At 38.0% G+C, this 22,979-nt stretch overlaps 1 protein-coding gene across 2 annotated transcripts; it reads right to left on the bottom strand.

The window, feature by feature from the left end:
• Nucleotides 1–461: 461 nt before the first annotated feature.
• c2cd3 (C2 domain containing 3 centriole elongation regulator) lies at nt 462–21,933 on the bottom strand. Of its 2 annotated transcripts, none has more exons than XM_060888311.1 (33): nt 21,759–21,933; nt 20,854–21,123; nt 20,342–20,499; nt 19,502–19,704; nt 19,254–19,405; nt 19,016–19,145; nt 17,431–17,559; nt 16,679–16,826; nt 16,322–16,389; nt 15,947–16,150; nt 15,727–15,836; nt 15,517–15,635; nt 15,278–15,409; nt 14,518–14,988; nt 14,218–14,369; nt 13,732–13,975; nt 12,477–12,660; nt 12,025–12,208; nt 10,500–10,672; nt 9,639–9,774; nt 9,186–9,439; nt 8,818–8,883; nt 8,038–8,664; nt 7,043–7,372; nt 6,615–6,753; nt 4,891–4,955; nt 4,577–4,782; nt 4,250–4,380; nt 3,443–3,580; nt 3,144–3,337; nt 2,241–3,057; nt 1,454–1,562; nt 462–710 (listed from the first exon to the last, which is right to left on the bottom strand). In XM_060888311.1, exons 1-33 carry the CDS (start codon nt 21,808–21,810, stop codon nt 582–584), a joined length of 6,624 nt encoding a protein of 2,207 aa, XP_060744294.1. In that variant the 5' UTR covers nt 21,811–21,933; the 3' UTR covers nt 462–581. The 2 variants fall into 2 exon arrangements, with proteins under 2 accessions (XP_060744294.1, XP_060744293.1); XM_060888310.1 differs by having other exon boundaries at nt 8,818–8,899; nt 9,187–9,439.
• Nucleotides 21,934–22,979: the final 1,046 nt, after the last annotated feature.

The following is a 22,979-nucleotide window of genomic DNA, read 5'->3' as shown; positions in this document are numbered from 1 at the left end:
CCCTGGTTAGTTAAAAAAATTGGTAAGACTAACAAACCCTCTGCCATTACATTTGTTGGCTACATTGCATTTGGTGGCTTTTACATGCTAACGTTAATGTCAATGTCACCCCATGCAGGTAAAGTTCAGCCAGGGGTTTGGCTCCAAATGCTAATTAGAACAGATAGAGAGACACAGAAAGGGGGACATTGTTTGCCTGTTTGCCCTTGTATAAGACTTCAGTTACACTGCTGTCAGTGACTCTCTTTGTTCCCAGCAACTCAAATTGGGCAATTTTCTCATCTGTCAGCCAAATGCTTAGCACACTTGGGCTCTTTGCTACACTGCTGCCATACTGGAAACAGAACTAAAATGAAATTCAAACATTCACCTGGAATATAACCAACATTAAAACATTATCTTAATTGCATGTGTAATATTTAAAATAATATTTTTTTCTTTATATTTAAAAAACCTCCAAGTCAAAATATATTTTTTTATTCATAATTCATTATTAAAATAATATAAATAACATAAATACAATTATTATACAGAAAGGCATTAGTACAAAAAGTCAACAAAATTCTACAAAACTGTTCATTTCACTGTGTAAAATGTGAAGCAAATATTTTTGCAATTCGTTTTGTTTCTTCTCTCTTTGCTGATGATGGAGGAATGCTGGGCCTTGGACGAGTCACTCGATGATATGTAAACTCAGGTTTTCCAGAAGTCTAAAACAGATTATTTAAAAAAGTCATATAAGGAGAAGTGTGGCACAAAATCATAAAATTCCCATCACACATCCCATCAAAAATTAAAAACATAAAAACTAAAAAAATGTGTCATTCAAGGATTTCAGAAAATCTCAGATTTCAGGCTTCCTTTCACTACAAATGCAGCTTCAATTGCAATAGTAATAGTAATAATAATAATAATAATAATAATAATAATAATAATAATAATAAACAATAATATTTATTATTATTATTATAAAACAATCAAACAATAAATAAATACATAAATAAAGTTTTTAGATAGTATGTCAGAGCTACAGAGATTAGTATTCCACTCATACCACAGTGATTTACAAATGATTAAAATGTGTAATGGTTTCGCTGCATCTTGACAAGCAGCATCTTTTGTGTTTTACTAATTAATTCCAACAAAGGAAAAATGATTTGTGAGGTTGGTGAGAGACCAAGCTGCTACAATTGTTAGGAAATGTAGACTTGTACAAAACTGTAGACTATAAATACTGCAAACAAGACACAATATCTGGTAAAAAATTAAAATAATACAAATAACTGACTATAATTCGGGTGTCATCAAAGATCGGTTCACACATTTGGATTATAATTTCAGAAACCCAAAATAAAATACTTTAGATGACTTGAAAGACATCATTTGAAGATTTGCATCAGATTTACTAAAATGTTCTGAAGAAAAGACATTTTCTTTAAGCATTAACACTTACAGGATCACCAGCAGTTAAGGGAAAAACAGGAGCCAAACGCAGCGCTCTCATAGATGCCTCCAAGTGGTGAGACGGAAGAAAGAAATTTGGAATCTCTACAGCGTCACAGCTAGAAGAATGTGGGTTAAGGTATAAATGAGCAGAAGCCATATTGTGGGCTGTGGTAGCTCAGTGGTTAAGGTGTTCTACTACTGATCAAAAGGTTGGGAGTTAGACGCCCAGAACCACCAAGCTGCCACTGCTGGGCCCCTGAGTGAGGCCCTTAACCCTAAATTACCTAGTTGTATAAAAAAGATAAATGGATGGCCATTATCACTCTGGGTATGGGCGTCTGTCAAATGCCGTTACCGTAATGTAATGCAAATGACAGCGAATAGGTGTTCTGCTTTAGGAAGCAGAAATTAGACAGACAAGAATTTATACTCTAAACCTTAGCTGCACCAAGTTATGTAGGATATCTGGATTCGCTAAAACTGGCAGACATCAGCTTTGTATGTTTGTTTACTTATTTGAGAAACCTGCATTTACATTACTGAAAATGGGACCTAAAACTAATGTATATCGCTGGAGGTTTCATTCTGTATCTCACTGGCAGCCACCAATGTTTTTTTCAGCCTAGGACTTGGACTGGCCTAACAACTTCAGTATCATCAACATGAGTCACATATACACAGAGATAAATGCTTGTAGAAGATCTTAATGACTTTAAAACACAGTCAGCTTGACCTGCTATCATTGTCTTGTATGAATACATTTCACAGAAAATACTAAAAGGTAAAAAGGATACAGTTTCTCGTTACTTTCAGTTTTTTCTCTTTTACCGTATGCCTTTGTTCTAGATCCAGAGCTAGAAGATAATGGTGAGCCTGAATCTTCTGTATCTGATGCACTGTCTTGTTGATCATGATCTCTCCTCTGTCCAGTGTCTTGCTTGGAATTGTTATTATGCACTTTGCCATCTTCCCCGCAAACATGCACATCTCTTGCATCACAACCTTCTGTATCTCTCACTGTATCTTCTCCTGTATCTTCTCCTGTATCTCTCACTGTATCTTCTCCTGTATCCTCACATGATTCAATCTCAACAGAAAGATCTGAATCACTAGAAGTTCTCTGTAGTTTAGAGGTAGTAACTGGTGGAGACATTTCTCTCCCCTTTTGGTATATGATGTCTGCAGGCTGCTCTGTTGCCTCAAGACTTTCTAAAGAGCCAAGTTCAGGATCAGACAGCACGGTAGTCCAGGGGCTTGTCCTGTCCGTGGCTGAAGTGATCTCATTGAGAGGCCGAGGTTCTATCAGTGTCTCTTCAAATTCATCATTGTCATCTTCCTCCACCTCATCCTCCTCTTTATTGACATCCTCAGATAAGAGACTGTCTTGGTTTAGTTCCTCATTCCTAGGATCAGGTTCTTCTGATGTAAGAGACAGGAGTGGTGAGATGTCCTCTATCTCTGTTTCTGGGGCTTTATTATAAACATTCTCTGTCCCACAGTTCTCTGAATGTCCCACACTTGAAAAAACACACACGTCAGATTCAGCTGGGCTGGTAGTAGGGCTACTATGTGTGTTTGAGGATGCTTTTTTGGTTTGATGTTCACTTATATCTGTAAAAGCATAAATATATATTTTCATGATCTATAGTTTTATCAGGTTGAATTAGGGAAACAAGCAGGATTGATGTAGGACTTACTTTTAATGATTTCATTAACCTCTCCCACCAGTTGGTTGGACTTGAGAAGTAGCTGTTGTGTGTCTGTTTCTGAATCTCTGTGTGGTTCCTTGTCCACAGGGTTTTGATTCAGCTCCCCCAAAGCAGAGAACACGGGTGTAGACAACTTGCGGCTAAAGTACTTTCGGATATCATCCAGCTCACTGAGGTTTTTCCTGAAAGGCCGTAAGAGCAATGTGTCTTCTATTGCACAAATATAACCCAGAAAAACGAGTGTCACAAATTCTAAATTTAATTTGCAACAGAAAGATAATTAATACCTCAGGGCTGAGAAAAGTGCTGAGCTAGAAGGATCTCCAGCACAGTTACTCAGCATGACACTTTCCTTCTCCCGCAGATTCTTATGGAACTGGCGAACTTTGTCCATGTGCTCGTCATGATGGTCAGCCTGGCTTAACCTAAGCAACAATGATAACTGCTGTTTGACAACACAGCAGTGCTAATGCATCCCATCGTCACAAATAAGCTTCTCAACTAATCTTTTATTAGTTACACTATCCCTTTAAAATAGGAAATGATTACAGTAACAGAAGACAAAGTCCAGCACAAACATTTGTGCAACTAGCAACTTTAAGATAGTCAGTCAATTTAAGATATTTTTCATAGCAAGCTGTTTGTAATTTTTGTGCCTGCAATAAAAAATACCTTACCAGAAGCCTTAAGATGCATGTATTCTCTAAGCTAGAAGACCAAAGAAGGAGCAAATGTAAAAATACAATTTAAACCTGTTAGAAAAAATTAAATAATAATTAAGCCTTGAAATGAAATCTCGTTGCAATACGCACTGTATGGTCATATAGACATAAATCTTGTAAAAACTGTGTATCCTGCACTTGCTGCTATTGCACTCTGGTTAGACCTAAACTGCATTTTGTTGCCTTGTACTTGTACATGTGTAATGACAATAAAGTAAAGGATGTGTTTAGATATCTACAAACACTAACAGATTACAGAAACAAGATCTTATGACATACCAAGACATTATTCATATCATATAAGTCACAATGATGTGATATACACCATCTTAAAATCTTTTATTTAAAAAGGTTTATTTTTAAGGTTCATACCTTGTAAACAGCAATCGGTCTGCCTGTTCAGGAGTGCTGATCCTCTGCTCGGAGAAGCGGCTAATGTGACTGGGGAAGCTGCTGTACACGGCTGTGGTCTGATAACACAGCGGCATGGCACTAAACAGAGGCTGAAACAGGGACAGGAAAATGTCTTGAGGCGCACCAAATACCCTTATAAAACTAAATACCTCTTAGTTTTACTAGTGTACAAGTGTGAGCACACTGAGATAATATTTGATATTTTAATAATCAGAAGTCTGAGTTTAAATTCCAGACTGACGATATGGGAACACTGAGAACACACAGAATATGCAGCACACGTACACTGTATTCTGTAGCAGTGTTCTCGTGCATGGTCTGTCTCTGGGCTCGCAGCTCCTGCACACCCTTTCGAGGAGACACAGACACTTTGATCTGGCCTTGGCATTGCCCGCTTAAGTCTGTAATGTTGTACCAGCCACACACGGACTGGAAGCCAGACAGAAGAGGGGAAAGGTCCACTGAGGTGAAACCTATTACACGCTCTATTTCTGTTCAAAAGGAAAACAGAGGAAAAGGAACCATAACTGTTAATGTTACTCAGTTTGATAGCAAATAAAAACAGAATGTAAATGAGACTACATGTACTCAGACTATACCTCCTCTGTGCCAGACTTTGAACACCAGAGACTGCTGTGGATCTAAAAGCAGCTCTTTTGAAAGCCTGAAAAAAATGTCAATTAATCAGAAATACACAATATAGTTAGTTGGCTCCTTTGTGTGTCAATGTTTGTGTGTACATATATGATTGTGTGAGCATATGTTTGTGTGTACATGTTTGTGTTTGCACGTTTGTGTGTACATGTTTGTGTGAGTTTATGTTTGTGTGCGCACATGTTTGTGTGAGTGTATGTTTGTGTGCACACGTTTGTGTAAGTGTATGTTTGTGTGTACATGTTTGTGTAAGTGTATGTTTGTGTAAGTGTATGTTTGTGTGAGTGTATGATTGTGTAAGTGTATGTTTGTGTAAGTGTATGTGTGAGTGTATGTTTGTGTGTGCACATGTTTGTGTAAGTGTATGTTTGTGTGTGCACACGTTTGTGTAAGTGTATGTTTGTGTGTACATGTTTGTGTAAGTGTATGTTTGTGTAAGTGTATGTTTGTGTGAGTGTATGATTGTGTAAGTGTATGTTTGTGTAAGTGTATGTGTGAGTGTATGTTTGTGTGTGCACATGTTTGTGTAAGTGTATGTTTGTGTGTGTACATATTTGTGTAATTGTATGTTTGTGTGTGCACTTGTTTGTGTAAGTGTATGTTTGTGTGTGCACATGTTTGTGTGTGTACATGTTTGTGTAAGTGTATGTTTGTGTGTACATGTTTGTGTAAGTGTATGTTTGTGAGTGCACATGTTTGTGTAAGTGTATGTTTGTGTGAGTGTATGATTGTGTAAGTGTATGTTTGTGTAAGTGTATGTGTGAGTGTATGTTTGTGTGTGCACATGTTTGTGTAAGTGTATGTTTGTGTGTGTACATATTTGTGTAATTGTATGTTTGTGTGTGCACTTGTTTGTGTAAGTGTATGTTTGTGTGTGCACATGTTTGTGTGTGTACATGTTTGTGTAAGTGTATGTTTGTGTGTGTACATGTTTGTGTAAGTGTATGTTTGTGAGTGCACATGTTTGTGTAAGTGTATGTTTGTGTGTGCACATGTTTGTGTGTGTACATGTTTGTGTAAGTGTATGTTTGTGTGTACATGTTTGTGTAAGTGTATGTTTGTGTGTGTACATGTTTGTGTAAGTGTAGGTTTGTGAGTGCACATGTTTGTGTAAGTGTATGTTTGTGTGTGTACATGTTTGTGTAAGTGTATGTTTGTGAGTGCACATGTTTGTGTAAGTGTATGTTTGTGTGTGTACATGTTTGTGTAAGTGTATGTTTGTGTGTGTACATGTTTGTGTAAGTGTATGTTTGTGTGTGTACATGTTTGTGTAAGTGTATGTTTGTGTGTGTACATGTTTGTGTAAGTGTATGTTTGTGTGTGTACATGTTTGTGTAAGTGTATGTTTGTGTGTACATGTTTGTGTAAGTGTATGTTTGTGTGTGTACATGTTTGTGTAAGTGTATGTTTGTGAGTGCACATGTTTGTGTAAGTGTATGTTTGTGTGTGTACATGTTTGTGTAAGTGTATGTTTGTGTGTGTACATGTTTGTGTAAGTGTATGTTTGTGTGTGTACATGTTTGTGTAAGTGTATGTTTGTGAGTGCACATGTTTGTGTAAGTGTATGTTTGTGTGTGTACATGTTTGTGTAAGTGTATGTTTGTGTGTGTACATGTTTGTGTAAGTGTATGTTTGTGTGTGCACAGACATGAGAGAGAATGTTGTGTACCTGCAGTCCTGTTGATGGTCCCACACTGGACACTCACTATCCTGTACTGCAGATGTGCTCACTGTAGCAGGTTCATCAGCTGTAACATAAGATACCCAGCAGCTGGGAAGGCTGTTATTCCTCTCAGCTTTAGGGCAACCTGTGATAAAATAGACACCATATCTTTAATTTGAAGGTGGCAGCGTGTCCCTCTTGACAATCCTATTATTCTGGGTAAGTTCTGGGTAATTTTGAGAAACAAGACAGAACTGATTGCCTCTACAAGAGATCGTGTTTGCAAATGATCCCCAAGTTGAGAAGAAATATATTTAATGCAAGAGTGTAATAACAGGTTAGCCAATAAAAATGTTTATATTGTCATAATTCCTACTTCCTGTAGGGAAGAAGTACATTGTGTAAGACATATTTATTTCTGCAACATATCTTACCTTTCAGACTAAGGTGCATAGCTCGCTCTATACTGACAGTTGCAGTGAAAGTGTTGTCACTGGTGATCACATTTGAGCTTTGCACTGATTTAGTTTGTTGTATATTAGACCCACAATGCTGTCTGGACTGAGTGTTTGGAGTGGGAGATTGTATAGGCGAGGGTCCTTTGTCCTCCTCTTCCTCTCCGGGGCTGCTCAGCTGAATCTCCTCCTCTGTGAGTGTTGGGGCCTGATGTGTGTGTGGAACGGATCCTGCTGTCACAGTGATGTGGGCTCTCAGAGCAGCTCCACCCAGGTCAGCAGCAGAAGGATTAAACAGAGGATACACACCTACAGAGGCAGCAGAAATATCACACATAATACACATCTCCTTTGTTCATGTGCACTCATTTTTCCCTTCAGATTTGTCATTATTCTGTACATAAAAATATAGTAAAATAGTTGTTTTCCTGTTCTGGCACCGAGGTGGTGGAATGAACTTCCGCTAGATGTCCGAACATCTGAGTCACTGACTGTCTTCAAACAGCAGATGGAGACTTGCCTCTTCCTGAAATACTTGAACTAGCATTTTCTCTGTTTGTTCTATGTGTATATTTATAATAAAAAAAAAAACCCTGAACAGAACTGTTAAACTGTTAAATGTAATAACTCAACTAAATTGTTTACATTTACAGCATTTGGCAGATTCTCTTATCCAGAGCAATGTACGAAAGTGTTTTTAAGTCTCTATCGATGAATACATTAACACAGATGTAATAAACTGGGCATCCAGTAGCACAATAACACCAGGTGCAGTGCCCTATTGAGGCCTCTCTGGTTGGACCGCAGAGACTTCGATATTTGGTGTACACTCGGAAGGGGAATAAAAGCACTGCTTTAAAATGCACATATCATTTTAAAAATTATTTATATAAGTGCCCCTTTATGGTAGGTGCACCTGATAAAATGACAGGAATAAGCTTTGGTGTACCTAATAGCCATAAATATTACTGTACCACTTATTGTCTGCTTGTGCTCTGAAGTTTTTGTAAGGGTTGAAAGATCCACAAAGGCAGACCCCACCAGGCGATCCAACTTGTGAGGCCGTATCCGCTTCTCCTTCCCAAAGGATACCCACAACTGCACCTCTAGCTTCTCCTCCCTCAGGTACCACAGAAGTGGCTGACTTATTCTCAGTTCTATAACCTGGGTGCCTGTGAATGCCACTGTAGCCATGCCCTCACAATCTTCACCATCTTCCAGAGCTGGATGCCTTAGCTCAGAACAGAAAGCCTCCTGATCATTAAATTTGTATCTATAGTAACAATAGGTAGACCTCTGGAGCTTTGTGTGACCTGGGAGCAGCAGGCTATGGACAGGTAGCCAGGCTCTGGGCATAAGAATAGAAAATGTCATTGTGCACATTCTTTGTGAAGGAGTGTCCCATTTTTTTTCATCATCCCAATCTTCCTCTCTCCCGTCTGTCGCAGGTTCCCATCCTAGCATCCGTGCGGAACTCAGGACTCGCTCCCGGTCTGTGCGGTGGCTGAAGTTTATAGAGAGTTCGAGTCCTCCGACTGAAGTTAGGCCATGATGTAAAGACACACATGAAGGGAGGGAGAGAGCATACCAACCAGAAATACCTATAAAAAAATAAAAACTCTCTCAATATATATACATATATATATATATATATATATATATACACACACACACATATATATATATACAGTCATGGTTAAAAGTTCTTTACTTTAACATTTGAAGTAAAGAGGTTTTTTCACTACACACCCTACCTGTTCTTTTATCAAGGAGTTCAGCTAGTCGAATTTTCACTGATCCCAGTATGCTGTCTTCAGATCCTGATGCATTCATCACCAAATGAGATAATTTGTTTAAATATTAATAAGAATGTGGTCATTAGCTATAGGAAGTAGTAATGGGGTAAGCGGAGCCTGGTAAATGCTTTCATTGCAGGTAACAGAAGACTATATCTTACTTAGGATTATTAAGAATAAAATTACACACTGTGGCTTTTAATATAGACTGGAGTGGTAATGTAATACTGCAATAGTACAAAGACTAGTAACAGCTAGAACAGCTGATTTGATTAACCATAGCTGTTGCAGTCTTGCATAGTGTTGCAGTGTTGCAGATTGCTCACCTTTGCGTCCATCTCTGTTATAAACTGTAAAAATGGCCATAGCTTCCTGTAGCACCTCAGCTAGACTCACACTCTCTCCACTGTCCCTCTGTACTAGCAGCTGACAGCAAAACTCAGTGTGATGCTCAAACTGTGGGCAAAAGCTCCTGGCTGTTATACGTGTCGTCCTGATCTCCTTCTCAGGCAGGAACGAGAGCTGCAATGTGACGAACGAATTAACTCCCACCTCTGAGTAGTACTTCAATCCTATGGCCCTGTGTGGAGAGACAGATCTTATATACTGTGGGGAATACAGCCTAGACGTTATCAAGGTGATTATGAAAAAAACATAGGACAAGTAAAGTAAAACAATCATGATAGCTCATCCTTACCAGCTGCCATTAACTTTAACTCTGAGTTTTGCTGCTTTGGCGAATTGACAGTAAACTCACTGTGCTGGAGGAAATAACTCACCGTGCTGCGGCCTGCAGGCCAGTGGCTCTGTGCACCTGCACGACCAGATTCACCACGCGGGTGGGCAAAATGCCTTCCTTTAAACTATTCCTCCTCACCGGCCGGGTCTTGTACTGAACACTCACTTCAAGTAGACCTAAGAGCAAGTGCAACTGATATTATATAATCTGATATATTTAAAGACCCCAATCATTAGTGTGGCGACTGACCAAAATACGCATAAGTTTGTGCATCTTAAAGACTTTTAAAAAGAATAAATCATCAACAACAACAACAACAACAACAACAAAGTTTAAACTTTAAAAACATATATTCATATATATTCATTCTCCTGATAGAAAAATCATACATTTTCTATCAGGAGATTCAAACTTGTAACATTATGTAAATTAGAACAATACATTGGTATCACTAAAAAATTGTTCACTATTCTCTTTATTCTCTTTATCTTGTGCAAAATATATGGTCTCAAGACACGGTTGTATGTACTATTATAATGAAAGTTACAGATATAAAGGCACTTAATATTATGTATTAAAAAGTATATTCTTTATGTGCCACAATGTTTTCTACAGACAAATGAAGGAGCAGTTGCATCACTAGGAGTTTGAATATTTATTTTTGAATTCATTTGAATAATTAATAACATATCACAAGCACTTAATGCATATGACAACCAAGAACGCAAGATTCTACACCAGATAAGAGTGACACTACACGTCCATTGTAATACTTTAATACAAATCTACTCATTTCAATGATTTTAATAATGTTCACATCTATTAAGTTAGTGTGACTTAAGAGATCATGAAGCCCACAGTTTGAACACACTGCAGAAACCTCTGTGTTGATGAAGTGTACCTGAGGGTTGTGTCTGGACATCAGTAGGCTTGTCAGACTTTGGCACGAGTGGGAGACAGAAAAGCTGTGCTTCCATTTCTCCTTGCCTCTGCATTGTCACCATGGCACACAACTTGGCCATGGGCAGCAGTCCTCTGGCTACCAGTTGCTCACGCACATTTGGGTAATAATACCTGCCGGTGTTTACAAGCACAGCACCACCATGTTTGTTTGTTCAATAAATAGAAAAAACATTTATGAAAAGAGTAATTGTGTAAATACAACTACCCTATTGTTGTAATTGCCAAAGCCACAACTGCACCTGGTGCAGTACAGTACATATAATATGCAAATACCAAATACAAGAACATATCGAGAATAAACCGGGTGTCACAGAGTGTCACTATGTGCCTTAAAATTGGATCATTCTTTTTGTGGGGCTTACTGTGATTGCAGACATGATTGTTTAAATGCTCTATATTGATTTTAATTTACAGTTGAGGTCATTTGAAAATGTTAACTGATTAAGCTATTTAACAGTTTACATAAAATCCACAAAACTAAATAATACTGAATTTATACAAATTAACCAGTTCAAACCTGTTCCTCAGTGTGAAAAGATGAATTTCATAGTCATAAAGCCTCTATATGGGGTCAGATGCAAAGCGGTCAAATATCCAGAAGATGCTGGAAAAGCAAAGAATTTACAGGAGGGAGGATTTGAAGGATTTATCTAAACAACTGTGTGCAGTGTAACTGTTCAAGGGGCTCATGAAGAAGTCTCCTAGAACGTCATCACTGATCCAACAGTGTTAGTAATCAAGGACATGTAAATGTTTGAACTGGTTCATTTGTATAAATACAGTTATTAATTTGTCTTGTGAACTTGTTTGTAAATGTAGAAATTTTTTAAAATTCCTTTTATAAATTATTTCCAATTATTAACAGCAGTGGGATGTAAACTTATGACCTCAAATGTATGAACATTAAGGCATGGAAAGGTGTAGCTGTTCACTTCCAGCTCTGGAGTTAGGCCACTACTCCACCAACTCTAATGTACTTTTCTTAATAAAGATTTTTTTCCAGGACAGAGAGTACTGGAGACCACATGGATCTTAAATTCTTCTTCATACTAAAATGTGTCAAAATTTTATACAAAATGATATGATGTGTTACATACATACATACATACATTAAACCTACTAGTCATGCACGGGCCATTCAGGAGATAAAATGAAATGTAATATACCGTGGCTGCAGCACTACATCACACTTTTACTGTAAAATATGTTGATTTTTGTACCATTTGCTTTGCTAACTATTTAAACATAATAGTGGCAATAGTTTAAATCTTTTGAACTACTGTAGAAGACCCTCCCCTATGTTATTATGTAAAATTCAAACACATGAAATGAAGCTAAACGCGTGCATTGACAATGGTTTAAAACACTTTAATTTACAAATTGGTTATATTTGTTGCTTTATTAAATATGTTATTGTTCTATGGACAAACATGAAAATTTAGAGAAAATATTCAGCTCTTTACCTGCACCAGACTTCAAACTGGATTCCTCCTCCATTGCTGAAGCCCTGACTGGCCAGCGAGCTGAGCAACAGCTTCTGCACTGGAACACCAGGAGGTGCCACTAGCACATGTGTCTCACGGTGGCCAAACACGGGATCGGGCATGCACAGTGTAGTAGCAGTGCGATATGACTTCAGATCTACATCTGAGTAAGAAAAAATAAAATCAGTTTTTGCAAAAAAATAAATGAGAATACCTGTTTTTAATAGGAACAAATTATTATTATACAATTTTAGGCACAGAGTCGATACAACTTTTAGAATGAAAAAATGCTCACATCATAAAAAACCAATGTGTCCTGAATGCTAGAATGCTAGAAAGAAAAACGCTCTACAGGCTGACATTCATTATTAAACCACATTAACATGCTTGGCCAAAGTGTTGATTACTATTGACAGGTTACAGATGCTTACTGCTTTCCACAATATGTGGATCGTTGTCCTGCCAGGCCTCCTCCTGAATGGGGAATGAGTACTGGATATAACAATCTGCTTCTCCCCAGATAGTAGACTGCAGTGGAATTAATCCCTTTACTCTCTCAATCCGTAACAAAAACACGTGCTCATGCTTAGCTTGGGCAGAAGGAGGAGTGTTTAACTGCACAAAGGGAAAAAAATGTAAAAAGATTTAGTGTTATTGTTCTTAAAGAAATGTCTATGAACCCCATTTGTCAGTAAAATGCAGCTATTAGGTCATATAAAATATGTGATTTTATTTGTATTAATTAGGCTACAATCAAAACACCTGAACATCATAGAAGGGGTTTTTTTCTTTTACTATTTTGAATATTAATGGTGGGGTCTCCATTGTTTTGAAAGCCATTTCAAATCACCAAAACAAACACGCCCCTAACCCAAATGGGTCCCACCCCTGTGTTGATAGCTCCGCCCCACACATACACCAGACAAGGATAACCCAAGTATAACCCAGACAACTATTATGGCAGAACCTGTTGGGGCAGCTGGCCGAGGGGATATTTTTATCAATAAATGAACTCAATGAGTAATACTATGGTAATACAAGTGTGTTTTTGTAGTACTGTGTGTTGTACCGTTAAAGGTTTATCTCAGTTTCACGCGGAAGACGTTCAGTTCTCTCCAGCGCTGGAAAGCTGATCCTATATTAACACGGGTCCTACTTCTTGCCTTATCGTAAGCCTTTCTTCGCTTTGTTTCTTTGTTTTTATCCGCCATGTCAATGTTAAAACTGCTTTCTGCTAATGTCACACATGCACACTGAACACTCTCTCCGCCCATATTGACAAGACACTCCCCTTTCTGCTCATTGGCTACACGTTAGTTTTGTTTTTGTTTTGTTTGGTGGCCCAACACAGTTTTCTGAAGCATATCTCAAACAACGGAGACCCCACCTTTAATGAAGACGTTGTGTAGTGTCTAAGAAAATAGAAGTGTCAAACAACCATTTAACATTTTAATTCTTTACAGTTTTTCTGGTAAACCTTTGAAAACTCTCCATCATCTAAACCACTTTTATTGGAGAGCTTCATTTAGGAGGCTTTTCTCAAAGATCCCATGCCTGTAGTGGATGCCCATCATGAGGGGCTATATCAGGGTGATACCTAAAGGCAAATCCCTTAAATCCCTCGTACTGTGACCATCCAGTATTAGACTGTGGCACACAAGCTTTAAACATTTTAAGAAAACAGACCTTTACATCTTCAATGGGTCGGTGGTCTAGTAAGTGGACTGGTCTGGGCAACCGAGACACGGCGCTCAGGTCCTCGTCTCTCATGCGCTGTAGAGCTGTGATCTGCTGAGATGTACCCATGGCCAAAAACACCCTCAGACTCCCACGTGTTCCACCACTGAAAATGTCCACTACGGGCATATAGCTGTCTACTGCCACCACTGGATACTGTGCCTGTAGAAGCAGCTGGCAAACTTTGGGGTCTCTGTTGGCAAAAAAAAGTAACAAGGCTTTATTAGGGGATGTGTTGTAATTTGCAAATCAAATCCAAAGCAAAAACATAGAAAAAGCAAATAACTGGATAAAGTTAAAGGTAGTATATTTTTTAGTACAGGGAAAGTATTTGAACTTTAAAAGCTGTTGTTGCCCATATGCTACAGTGCAATATGCTACAGACATGGTGCATGTGCTAGAGTCATCTTTTGCTATAATAAATTTGAGGCCAACCTGAATGACATATAAAACTGGTGTAGAGGTAGTTTGACCAGCCCGAGGAGTTTATCATCATGTGCAGAACTTGCTCTGAGCCAAACCTCTATGATCATCATATTATTCCTCATCCTCTCTAACAGTTTGGAAGTGAGAGCTACTGGTGCCACCTGCAGAACACACACACACACACACACACACACACACACACACACACACACACACACACACTATATACAGATGCACCATCTACGTTTGAAAAATATTTCACTTTTTCCTTTTTTTTTGTCAAAAATACAGACTTCTCATTGAACTCACTTGAATCAAGCTGAATGTTGGGTGTGTCTGACCCCAACTGACCACAGACCGAATTGTCTCTTCAGATCCAAAGAGCTTACAGTTTAAATAGACATTGGGCTGCAAAGGTGCACAATGGAAATCTTTTCCATCTGGCACCATGAGCAGGGTGTGGAACAAAAGATCACTGTCTTCCTCCTCTGTGAGTTGAGCAGGTTTACGGGGAAAGTTTTGAGCTCCCTGTGGTGAAACAGACCTGGCCTCAGGCATTACGATGTTCGAGGATGAATGAACTGCCATGGGAGGTGTCTCTCTTCTGTCTGTCTTCTGAGAACTGTTACTAACATGTGGGAAATCAATAGCGTCTCCATCATCCGGCTGTCCAAGAGAGATGTCTGCTTTCAGTGGAGATGTGCCTGCACATGCTGCCATGTTCCCTGACCTGCTTTTAGAAGTGAAGTCTTTCTTGTTTTCAGCCAGTTCAAATGAGACCTTCAGAACCATAAAAATGGCATCAATATTGTTGTATGATCCAAACACAAACATATACAAAGTCATATCATCCATTTAAAATAAAAAAGATGAGTACATGAACAGTTTAACAAGTATACATTCCAGATCTACAGCAGCAGCTTCAAAATAAGCTTGGTTAATTGTGCACAGCTCAGCAGACAGTGACTGTAAACGAGCAAAGGTAAAAACACTGAACTACAACTTTACAACACTGGGAACAGATCCTACAAAGGTCCTCAAAAGTAATAATAGTTAAAGGGTTTGTTACCTTGAGAGGTCCAATGTCCTGATTTGTATAGTCGCTGTCAATTCTTTGGACAGGAAGTGAAGTGGTGATACTCAGTCGATCGCTCTGAAGCAAAGTGCGTAACTGGAATACAGCCGTCCCTATTGGAACAGGCTAAAGCAGATAGAGGGATTAAAATGTTACTCTTAATATTTGACATAATGTATTCTAAGAAATTTGGATTCTACGAAACACTGAAAGATTACAGATAGTCATTTTACTTTCTTTTGATGAATCTTCCTCAAGTAGATTGTAAAGTTAAGGTTTGTGTCCCACCATTGCTTGATAGTTGCACCACTGAAGTGCACTGGAAAGACACTCCGATGCTGAAATTTCACCACTGAAAAAAAAAGAAATATGATACATTCTTTGTACCATTTTATTTCTCCCAATTCTTGTAATAACAAATGAAAATAAAAACAAATTCTAACCTCCACCGACAGCTTTATTGGAGACAGCTCTTATGACCTCCACAGGAATTGATTTCCCAGTAGCATTATTAGCAGATGCTAATGGAAAGTGATATTCAACAAAATATGTGCTGGAAAAGAGAAACAATGAAATACTGGCTTGTTTATATGAATGTAATAATAATAATAAATTGTCGCACTATACACTGTATAAAAGTTTATAATAAAAAATTGGCCATACCATTTCCGAGTAGTGAGAGGTAGAGGTGGTCTTCCTTTTCCTGATTGCTTCCTTGATATATTAGAGGTATTGTCTATAGGGACTGATAACTGAATAACTATAACTCTAGCTGAACTGATGCCTCCAAGAAGTGAAACCCTGTCCAAACTCAGCCCATGGAAGGAAATCATGTTTCCGCTATGTGATATGACACCCAAATCTAGCCTTCAAAGATGAACAGGAAAAAGAAAAAAGCTGCAATTAGCAATGACTGTTGTTAGCAATGAGTAATGCAATTAGCAATGACTAGGTTAGGTTATAAAAAAAACCTTTTACCAAAGAGCATTTTACTAGTTGGGTAACTGATGCTGTGAAAATGCTCATCTAAATGTTTACCTGGCATTTTTTTCTAAGCTATTTTGCTGCTCATGCTCATCTTCTGCATCCAAACAGCTATCAGTCACCTAAAAAAAGAAAACAGAAGTCCTGAAATAAAATGAAACTTGTGATATACAGATCATGACAGGACAACTGCATAAGCATTTCTATAGAAAACTACACCAAAACATAAGCTTTACATTTAACTCATTACATTTATTTGGCTGATGCTTTTACACAAAGTAGCTAAACAATTAGGAGATTGTTTTGAGGCAAATTGAGTTTTAAACTCTACTGGGTTTTGAACTCACAACCTTAAGGTCACTAGCTTCAATCCCTTACCCACTCAGCTACCGCTTCTCACACATAACTTACTGAAGCCTTGTAGAACAGGTTCTCCAGTAGACTCTGATCATACTGGGGATCACTGAGCTCACTGTCCAGGAGTAAACTACTGCAGCCGGAGAGAGAGCCAGGAAGAGAACCTTCTCCATCCCATAAAGCAAGCACGGATCCGTTAACACTGAAAACAATGAATTTACAATGTACCCAGTGTTTGTACAGTGTAGGATTTACACATAATATCAAATTACATGACTTGGACATGTCTTATTACAAACTCCAAATTGTAAAAAAAAGCATCCAAACATTAAAAAACTCCAGTATTTATCAATCAACTACATATGTGTCATTATATATAACCAGTCCATCAAGTGTCCCTGAAGTTATCAAAGAAAGGTAAGCATATTGTCTCAGAAGTTTCTTATAACAAGCCAAAGGGCACTTAAGGGAGCAGTCAAAAAATTATTATGTGAAAGGTATCTTTGAAAACGAATTTCCTTAATTACCCACAGCATTAATTACCCAACATAAAATTGTGTAAAATAAAACAAACTCTTAGTCTAACTTCACTGAGCAGATTTTGAGGTTCTAGTTGTGGGGCTTTCACCTGGATACAACAAAATGTTTAGGAAAGTATGACAAGCTGATTTATTTTCCATTATAGGCTCAGCACAGTAAGCGTTGATATTGTCTATAATAACTGCATTTGTGCTACAGTTAAAAATAAACACATTTCTTATATTCCTGATATTCCTTAAATGCAATAGAAATGCCATCTTCATTACCTCCCCAGAAGCTGCTCCAGAGCTGTGTCATGCGTATCAGGCATGAGGAGCTCAGGGTCCTGAGTTGAGTGATGAATACTTGAGTGGAGAATATTCTGCTTCACTGGCGTTGTCGATAAAATGGAGGGCCTTTTTTGGAGTGGAAAAAAAAACCCATTAATTTATCAGACAGTCACCATAGTCTGATTGAACTCCAGAATTAAAGGCACCATTCTGCCAAAAAAAGCAATAATTAATGAAGAAAATAAAAATAGAATAATTTTTATTAAAACACTAAGAGAATGCTAGTATTAATATTAACAATACATTAAAATATCAACATTTATATGTACCAAGATATTAACACTGCCAATAAATACTTTACGCCCGTTGTTTGAAAGCCAATGTTGACATTTGAAATCACCAAAACAAACACGCCCCTAACCCAAATGCGTCCCACCCCTGTTTTGATAGCTCCGCCCCACACATACACCAGACAAGTATAACCCAGACAAGTATTATGGCGGAAACTGCTGGGTCAGATGGCCGAGGGTATATTTTTATCAATGAATGAACTCAATGAGTAATACTATGGTAATACAATTCTCTCCAGCGCTGGAAAGCTGATCCTATATTAACACGGTTCTTACTTCTTGCCTTATCGTAAGCCTTTCTTCGCTTTCTTTCTTTGTTTTTATCCTCCATGTCAATGTTAAAACTGCTTTCTGCTAATGTCACACATGCGCACTGAACACTCTCTCCGCCCATATTGACAAGACACGCCCCTTTCTGCTCATTGGCCACACATTAGTTTTGTTTTTGTTTTGTTTGGCTGCCCAACACAGTTTTCTGAAGCATTTCTCAAACAACAGAGACCCCACCTTTAACCCGCGAGCACATGGTCAAAGCACACATGGAGGGGATAGTGCAGGAGAAATAAAGTGCTCAGAGATTACACCATTATAATTGCAAAGTCTAACTGATCATTGTCATATTAAAGTTTTAAGAACTAACTTAAATTCCACTTATAGCAACAAGTAGTTTATAAGCCCTGCAGAAGCAAGCGTCATTAGACTGAAATCTTGTGTTGTGCTCAGACTGAGACCAAAATCCACCAAACATCTTGGTCATGCACAACATCGGCTTGTTTGTTCACAAAGTGGGTCTGAATACAAAGAAATGCATCTGTTAAATATGATGTTTGATGATATGATGCTCTGGAGGTGTTGTGCAGCTAACGGTTCAGGAGGTTGGGTGAAGAACAAGATGAGCCAAACATATTCCCACATCAACAAAGAAATGGGTGAAGAAACACAAACTGTATAACATGACATTACAAAATAAGATTAAATGTTCCTCTCTGTTAGGCACCACAAAATATTAATTGTAAGTGTGCCAATAAGTTTGAATTGCTTTGTATTTTGTGAGCAATATATTATATAAATATAAGTAAATATAAATATAATATATATATAAATATAAGACTATTGTTTTATTTGCCTAATTCTTGCATTTTCCTTAAAAGTTTCCATAATTCTAGAGGGCTCTTCAATTTAAAAATGAATTAAAAAAAATACAATTTAAAAAAGAAGTTGTGGAGACATACGGTAAAGCTCCAGTGTTATCTGTCTGTAGGTGGAGGGAAGCATCCTTTAGACCCATTTCAGAATCAATATCAGACTGCAATGCAGACACCACCATAGCATTTCTAAGCTTGCTACCACGCTCAAGAAGAACTAGAAGGGAACAAGACAGGGGTCATTAGATGGATTAAATACACACCAGCCCAAATGCTAAATATTTAATAAACAAAATAAAGAAAATATCTTGCTTTGGAAACATACCAGAAAGTAGGTCCACTGATGTTGAGGGAATGAGGGAATTGGGTTCGCCACTTTTCTCCTGCAAATTTCTATTTACTGAAGCTCCAGCATCAGCATTAGGTCTAGCAGAATGTGGTATTCCCCGCTCTTGAAAGTATAAGTGATCCTTTCCTCTAATAAAAAAATAAGAAATATTTAAATCAAGAAAGGAAAAACTATTTATTTACTTAAAAGGAGAAAACAAAAGTTTATGATGAAGTAAAACACACATTGGTGTCCCCCTGGAGCTGCCGCCAGGATCTGATTCATTTCCATTGGTTTTTGAACCAAACTGGGATGAAGATGGCAGCAGCATGTTTTGGTCAGATATGAGTCTTGGAGCAGAAACTGCTGTGTCTTTATTTAAGTCTACAGTTGGTACTGAGTTGCTGCTGTCGTAAGTTTCTGTCAGAGGCTCCAGAACAAGTGTAGCCTATTGTGGGAAAACAGAAAAAAAAAAAACATTTTTCAAAAATGCATAGTTTAAAACACAGGCATTATAATATGCAAATTTATGCCAAAAAGCTCTTAATTCTCATTAATAAATAATAGCAATAATAGTAATAATAATAATAATAAATTATATGGCCAGATGCATGTGTACAGCTGACCATCACACCAATATGTGGACCTCCCCCACAATGTTGCCACAATGTTGGAAGCACACAACTGTCTATGTATACTTTCACTTACAGTAAAATGAACTAAGGGGAGTCTGCTAAATCTGTTCCAGCATGACAATGCCCCTGTGCACAAAGTGAGGCCCATGAAGACATGGCTGATTTAGACCAAGTAGAGAGACCTTCACTTAGCCCTGACCTTAACCCCACTGAATACCATTATGATGAAGAGAAACACTGACTCTGGCTTTTATACCTGAATAAGCACAAACTGACCACAGACTTCTAATAGAAATCTCTTCCAGAAGAGTGGCTTGAGTGGCTTTTGGTCCATAGTCTTGGAACCGGATGTTCAATCATCATTTATGCGTGTAATGGTCACGTGTCCACATCTGACATATATTGTAAGTAGTAGAGATCATATGAAATATGATCTTACATACTGCCCACCTGTAGCTCGCCAAGCTTTTCAGACACCGGTGACACAAGTGTGAAAGATCCATTAACAGAACGAGAAAAAGACAATTTAGCAATTCCAGGTATTTGAACTCGTGCTATGGGTAAGTGATCAGGCTTTGTAAGAACATCCAGCACCAGTGAGCCCATATCTGTAAAGAACATAAATGACGACGCATAAGAAAACAGTGGCCTAAATCATAAAATGCAGAAAATAATACCGCAGCATAACATCACATACATACATATGTAGAATTTTAAAAATGTAAAAGATTTAACATATTGTTATGGGACTGTGGGGTTATTATGAGGATCAGTGGTCCACCCTGAAATATGGCTGTGACTGTATTTGTGGAGCAAAGTATAAAGACACTGACTTATCATGCACTACTGTCTGAAAAGTAACTTGTGATGTCCTTTGTCATGATATCATTTTATGAGCCATAATATAAAATATTTAATCTTACAATGATTAGACTTGTAAAAATCTTAAGTCATGACATTACCTGTTAAATATGAAGTGAATTGCTTTGGGCCACATCGAACTGGAAACCTGGCTGTGGATTTCACATCTTTCTCTCTATCTAGAGATCCATCTCTGGGACAGAAGACGGTGCCGCTGGTCGTCTCTCCCCACCAGCGTAATCTCATCAGGGTGCGTGGTGGAGGCTTGGCTACAGTCCACAACACTCTGCTTAACGTGACTCTTAGGAAACATCGCACATGGCCCTCCACAAGAGGAGGAATGCTTGTCGAAGGAGACACATCACTGACAACTGGCAAAGAAAATAAAGGTCTTCAAATGTGGAGCAAAAAAAGCAATTGGTGCTACATGCAGAACACAAGGTTAAGTCTGACTGCTGGTGCATTTACTCATTTACTAGGGTTTTAAATAGAAAGACTATAATTTAAAAGCTTGTGTTATTTATATTATACATAAATGTTCATTAGCTTTGTAAGATACCTGGATCTAACTATCTATTTATTTATTTCCCCATGTTTTATTTATTTCCTCCCTGTCTGTTAAACACACATCAAACTGCTCAGATTAAATCATTTTCCAGCTGATAAACTACTTTCCAGCTTTCTTATTACGCCAAACTGGATTGTATAAATATTATAAGCTTGTTATTTACATTGCTGTGATACTTTTTAGAATTAATTCTAATTCAAAACTCATTTTTATTTCTTTCTTTAAGGCTTTACAGCTGACAACTAGCTAAACTCCAATCCCAGAGTGTTATTAGCCCCGATGATGCACTACAGTGTTACACAGACCACAGTAAAGTGTGTTTATACACAGGGATGGAGTCTGGGTCCATTTGTGTTTCACTAATGATCATCTGTCAACAAACTTAACGGCTTTAATCCCTGAGCTTCTGGCACACAGTAAACACTCTCTAAAACCTACCTTTCTTTATTTTCCCTCCAAACTTGGATGATTTTTCCCTTTTGTTCTTCATTATTTAAGCTGTAAACTTTAAACTTCAGGTTATTTTAGTCCTTTGACTCTTTGTGTTTACATAATGCCGCTCGGCAACGAACAAATTACTAATCACAACTGCCGCGTTCTACTTCTTCTACTGATGGTGTTGGTCAAACGCGACTCTTTCATTACCGCCACCTAGAGGGAGCCGCGCGAATTAACACTATGCCAAAATATATATTAAAGGTGGGGTCTCCAATTTTTGAGAAATGCTTCAGAAAACTGAGTCGGGCCGAAAATAAACAAAAAACAAAACTAACGTGTAGCCAATGATCAGAAAGGGGCGTGTCTTGTCTATGTGGGTGGAGAGAGTGTTCAGTGCGCATGTGTGACATTAGCAGAAAGCGGTTTTAGCATTGACATGGAGGATAAAAACAAAGAAAGAAAGCGAAGAAAGACTTACGATAAGGCAAGAAGTAGGACGTGTTAATATAGGATCAGCTTTCCAGCGCTGGAGAGAACTGAAGGAGCAGGAAGTTGGCCACATATTCACAGATTGAAGTTTCCCGAGTCAATAACTCCTGAGCTAAACGCTGTTACTACACAAATAACACCTTTTTTCTATCGTAGTAATGTAGAGACGCAGCTACAACTGTGTTTTGTGGAGTAACAGCGTTTAGCTCAGGAGTTATTGCTTTTTTCCTTCTCGATAGGTGAGTAACGTTGGTTTTGCTTTGTTTCACAGAACTAATATATGCCGTCCTTTACATGATTATGCTTGTGTGTCATTTTTGCTTGTTTGTTTATCTGCAATCGTATCGTTCTTCCCTTCAGCTATGATAAAGACACATTTCTTTCCATTAGTTGCCTGGGTTACGTATGTATGTGTGGGCGGAGCTATCGATACAGGGGTGGGACCCATTTGGGTTAGGGGCCTGTATGTTTTGGTGATTTTATATGTCAACATTGGCTTTCAAAAATCAGAGACCCTACCTTTAAATAGACCAATTCACCATTCAGATGTCAGGTGGGAAAAAATAAATAGACCCTTACACCTTCCACATCATTAAGAGAGTAATAGGTCTCCATGTTTTTCATTAATAATGAAAAGATGTATTATTTTGAAGAAGTGAGACTTAAACATAACAAAGCACAACATTTTTAATGTTGGGGTTCTGGATCATTCAGCTAGACGTCTACATCATG

The sequence above is a fragment of the Tachysurus vachellii genome, chromosome 15 (genome assembly GCF_030014155.1).
Source record: "Tachysurus vachellii isolate PV-2020 chromosome 15, HZAU_Pvac_v1, whole genome shotgun sequence".
Classification (NCBI taxonomy): domain Eukaryota; kingdom Metazoa; phylum Chordata; class Actinopteri; order Siluriformes; family Bagridae; genus Tachysurus; species Tachysurus vachellii.
Note: the sequence above shows the minus strand (reverse complement) of the source record. Positions and strands in the feature narration are given on the sequence as shown.

What these genes read in the sequence shown, in the direction of transcription:
- c2cd3 (XM_060888310.1), bottom strand. Translation starts at nt 21,810, where the DNA reads ATGAAGAACAAAAGGGAAAAATCATCCAAGTTTGGAGGGAAAATAAAG. An exon ending in AGCTCCAGGGGGACACCAAT is followed by an intron (nt 19,406 to 19,501) that starts GTGTGTTTTACT and finishes TTTTTTTATTAG; the next exon opens with AGGAAAGGATCACTTATACT. An exon ending in ACTGAAAGTAACGAGAAACT is followed by an intron (nt 1,563 to 2,240) that starts GTATCCTTTTTA and finishes ACATTCTTCTAG; the next exon opens with CTGTGACGCTGTAGAGATTC.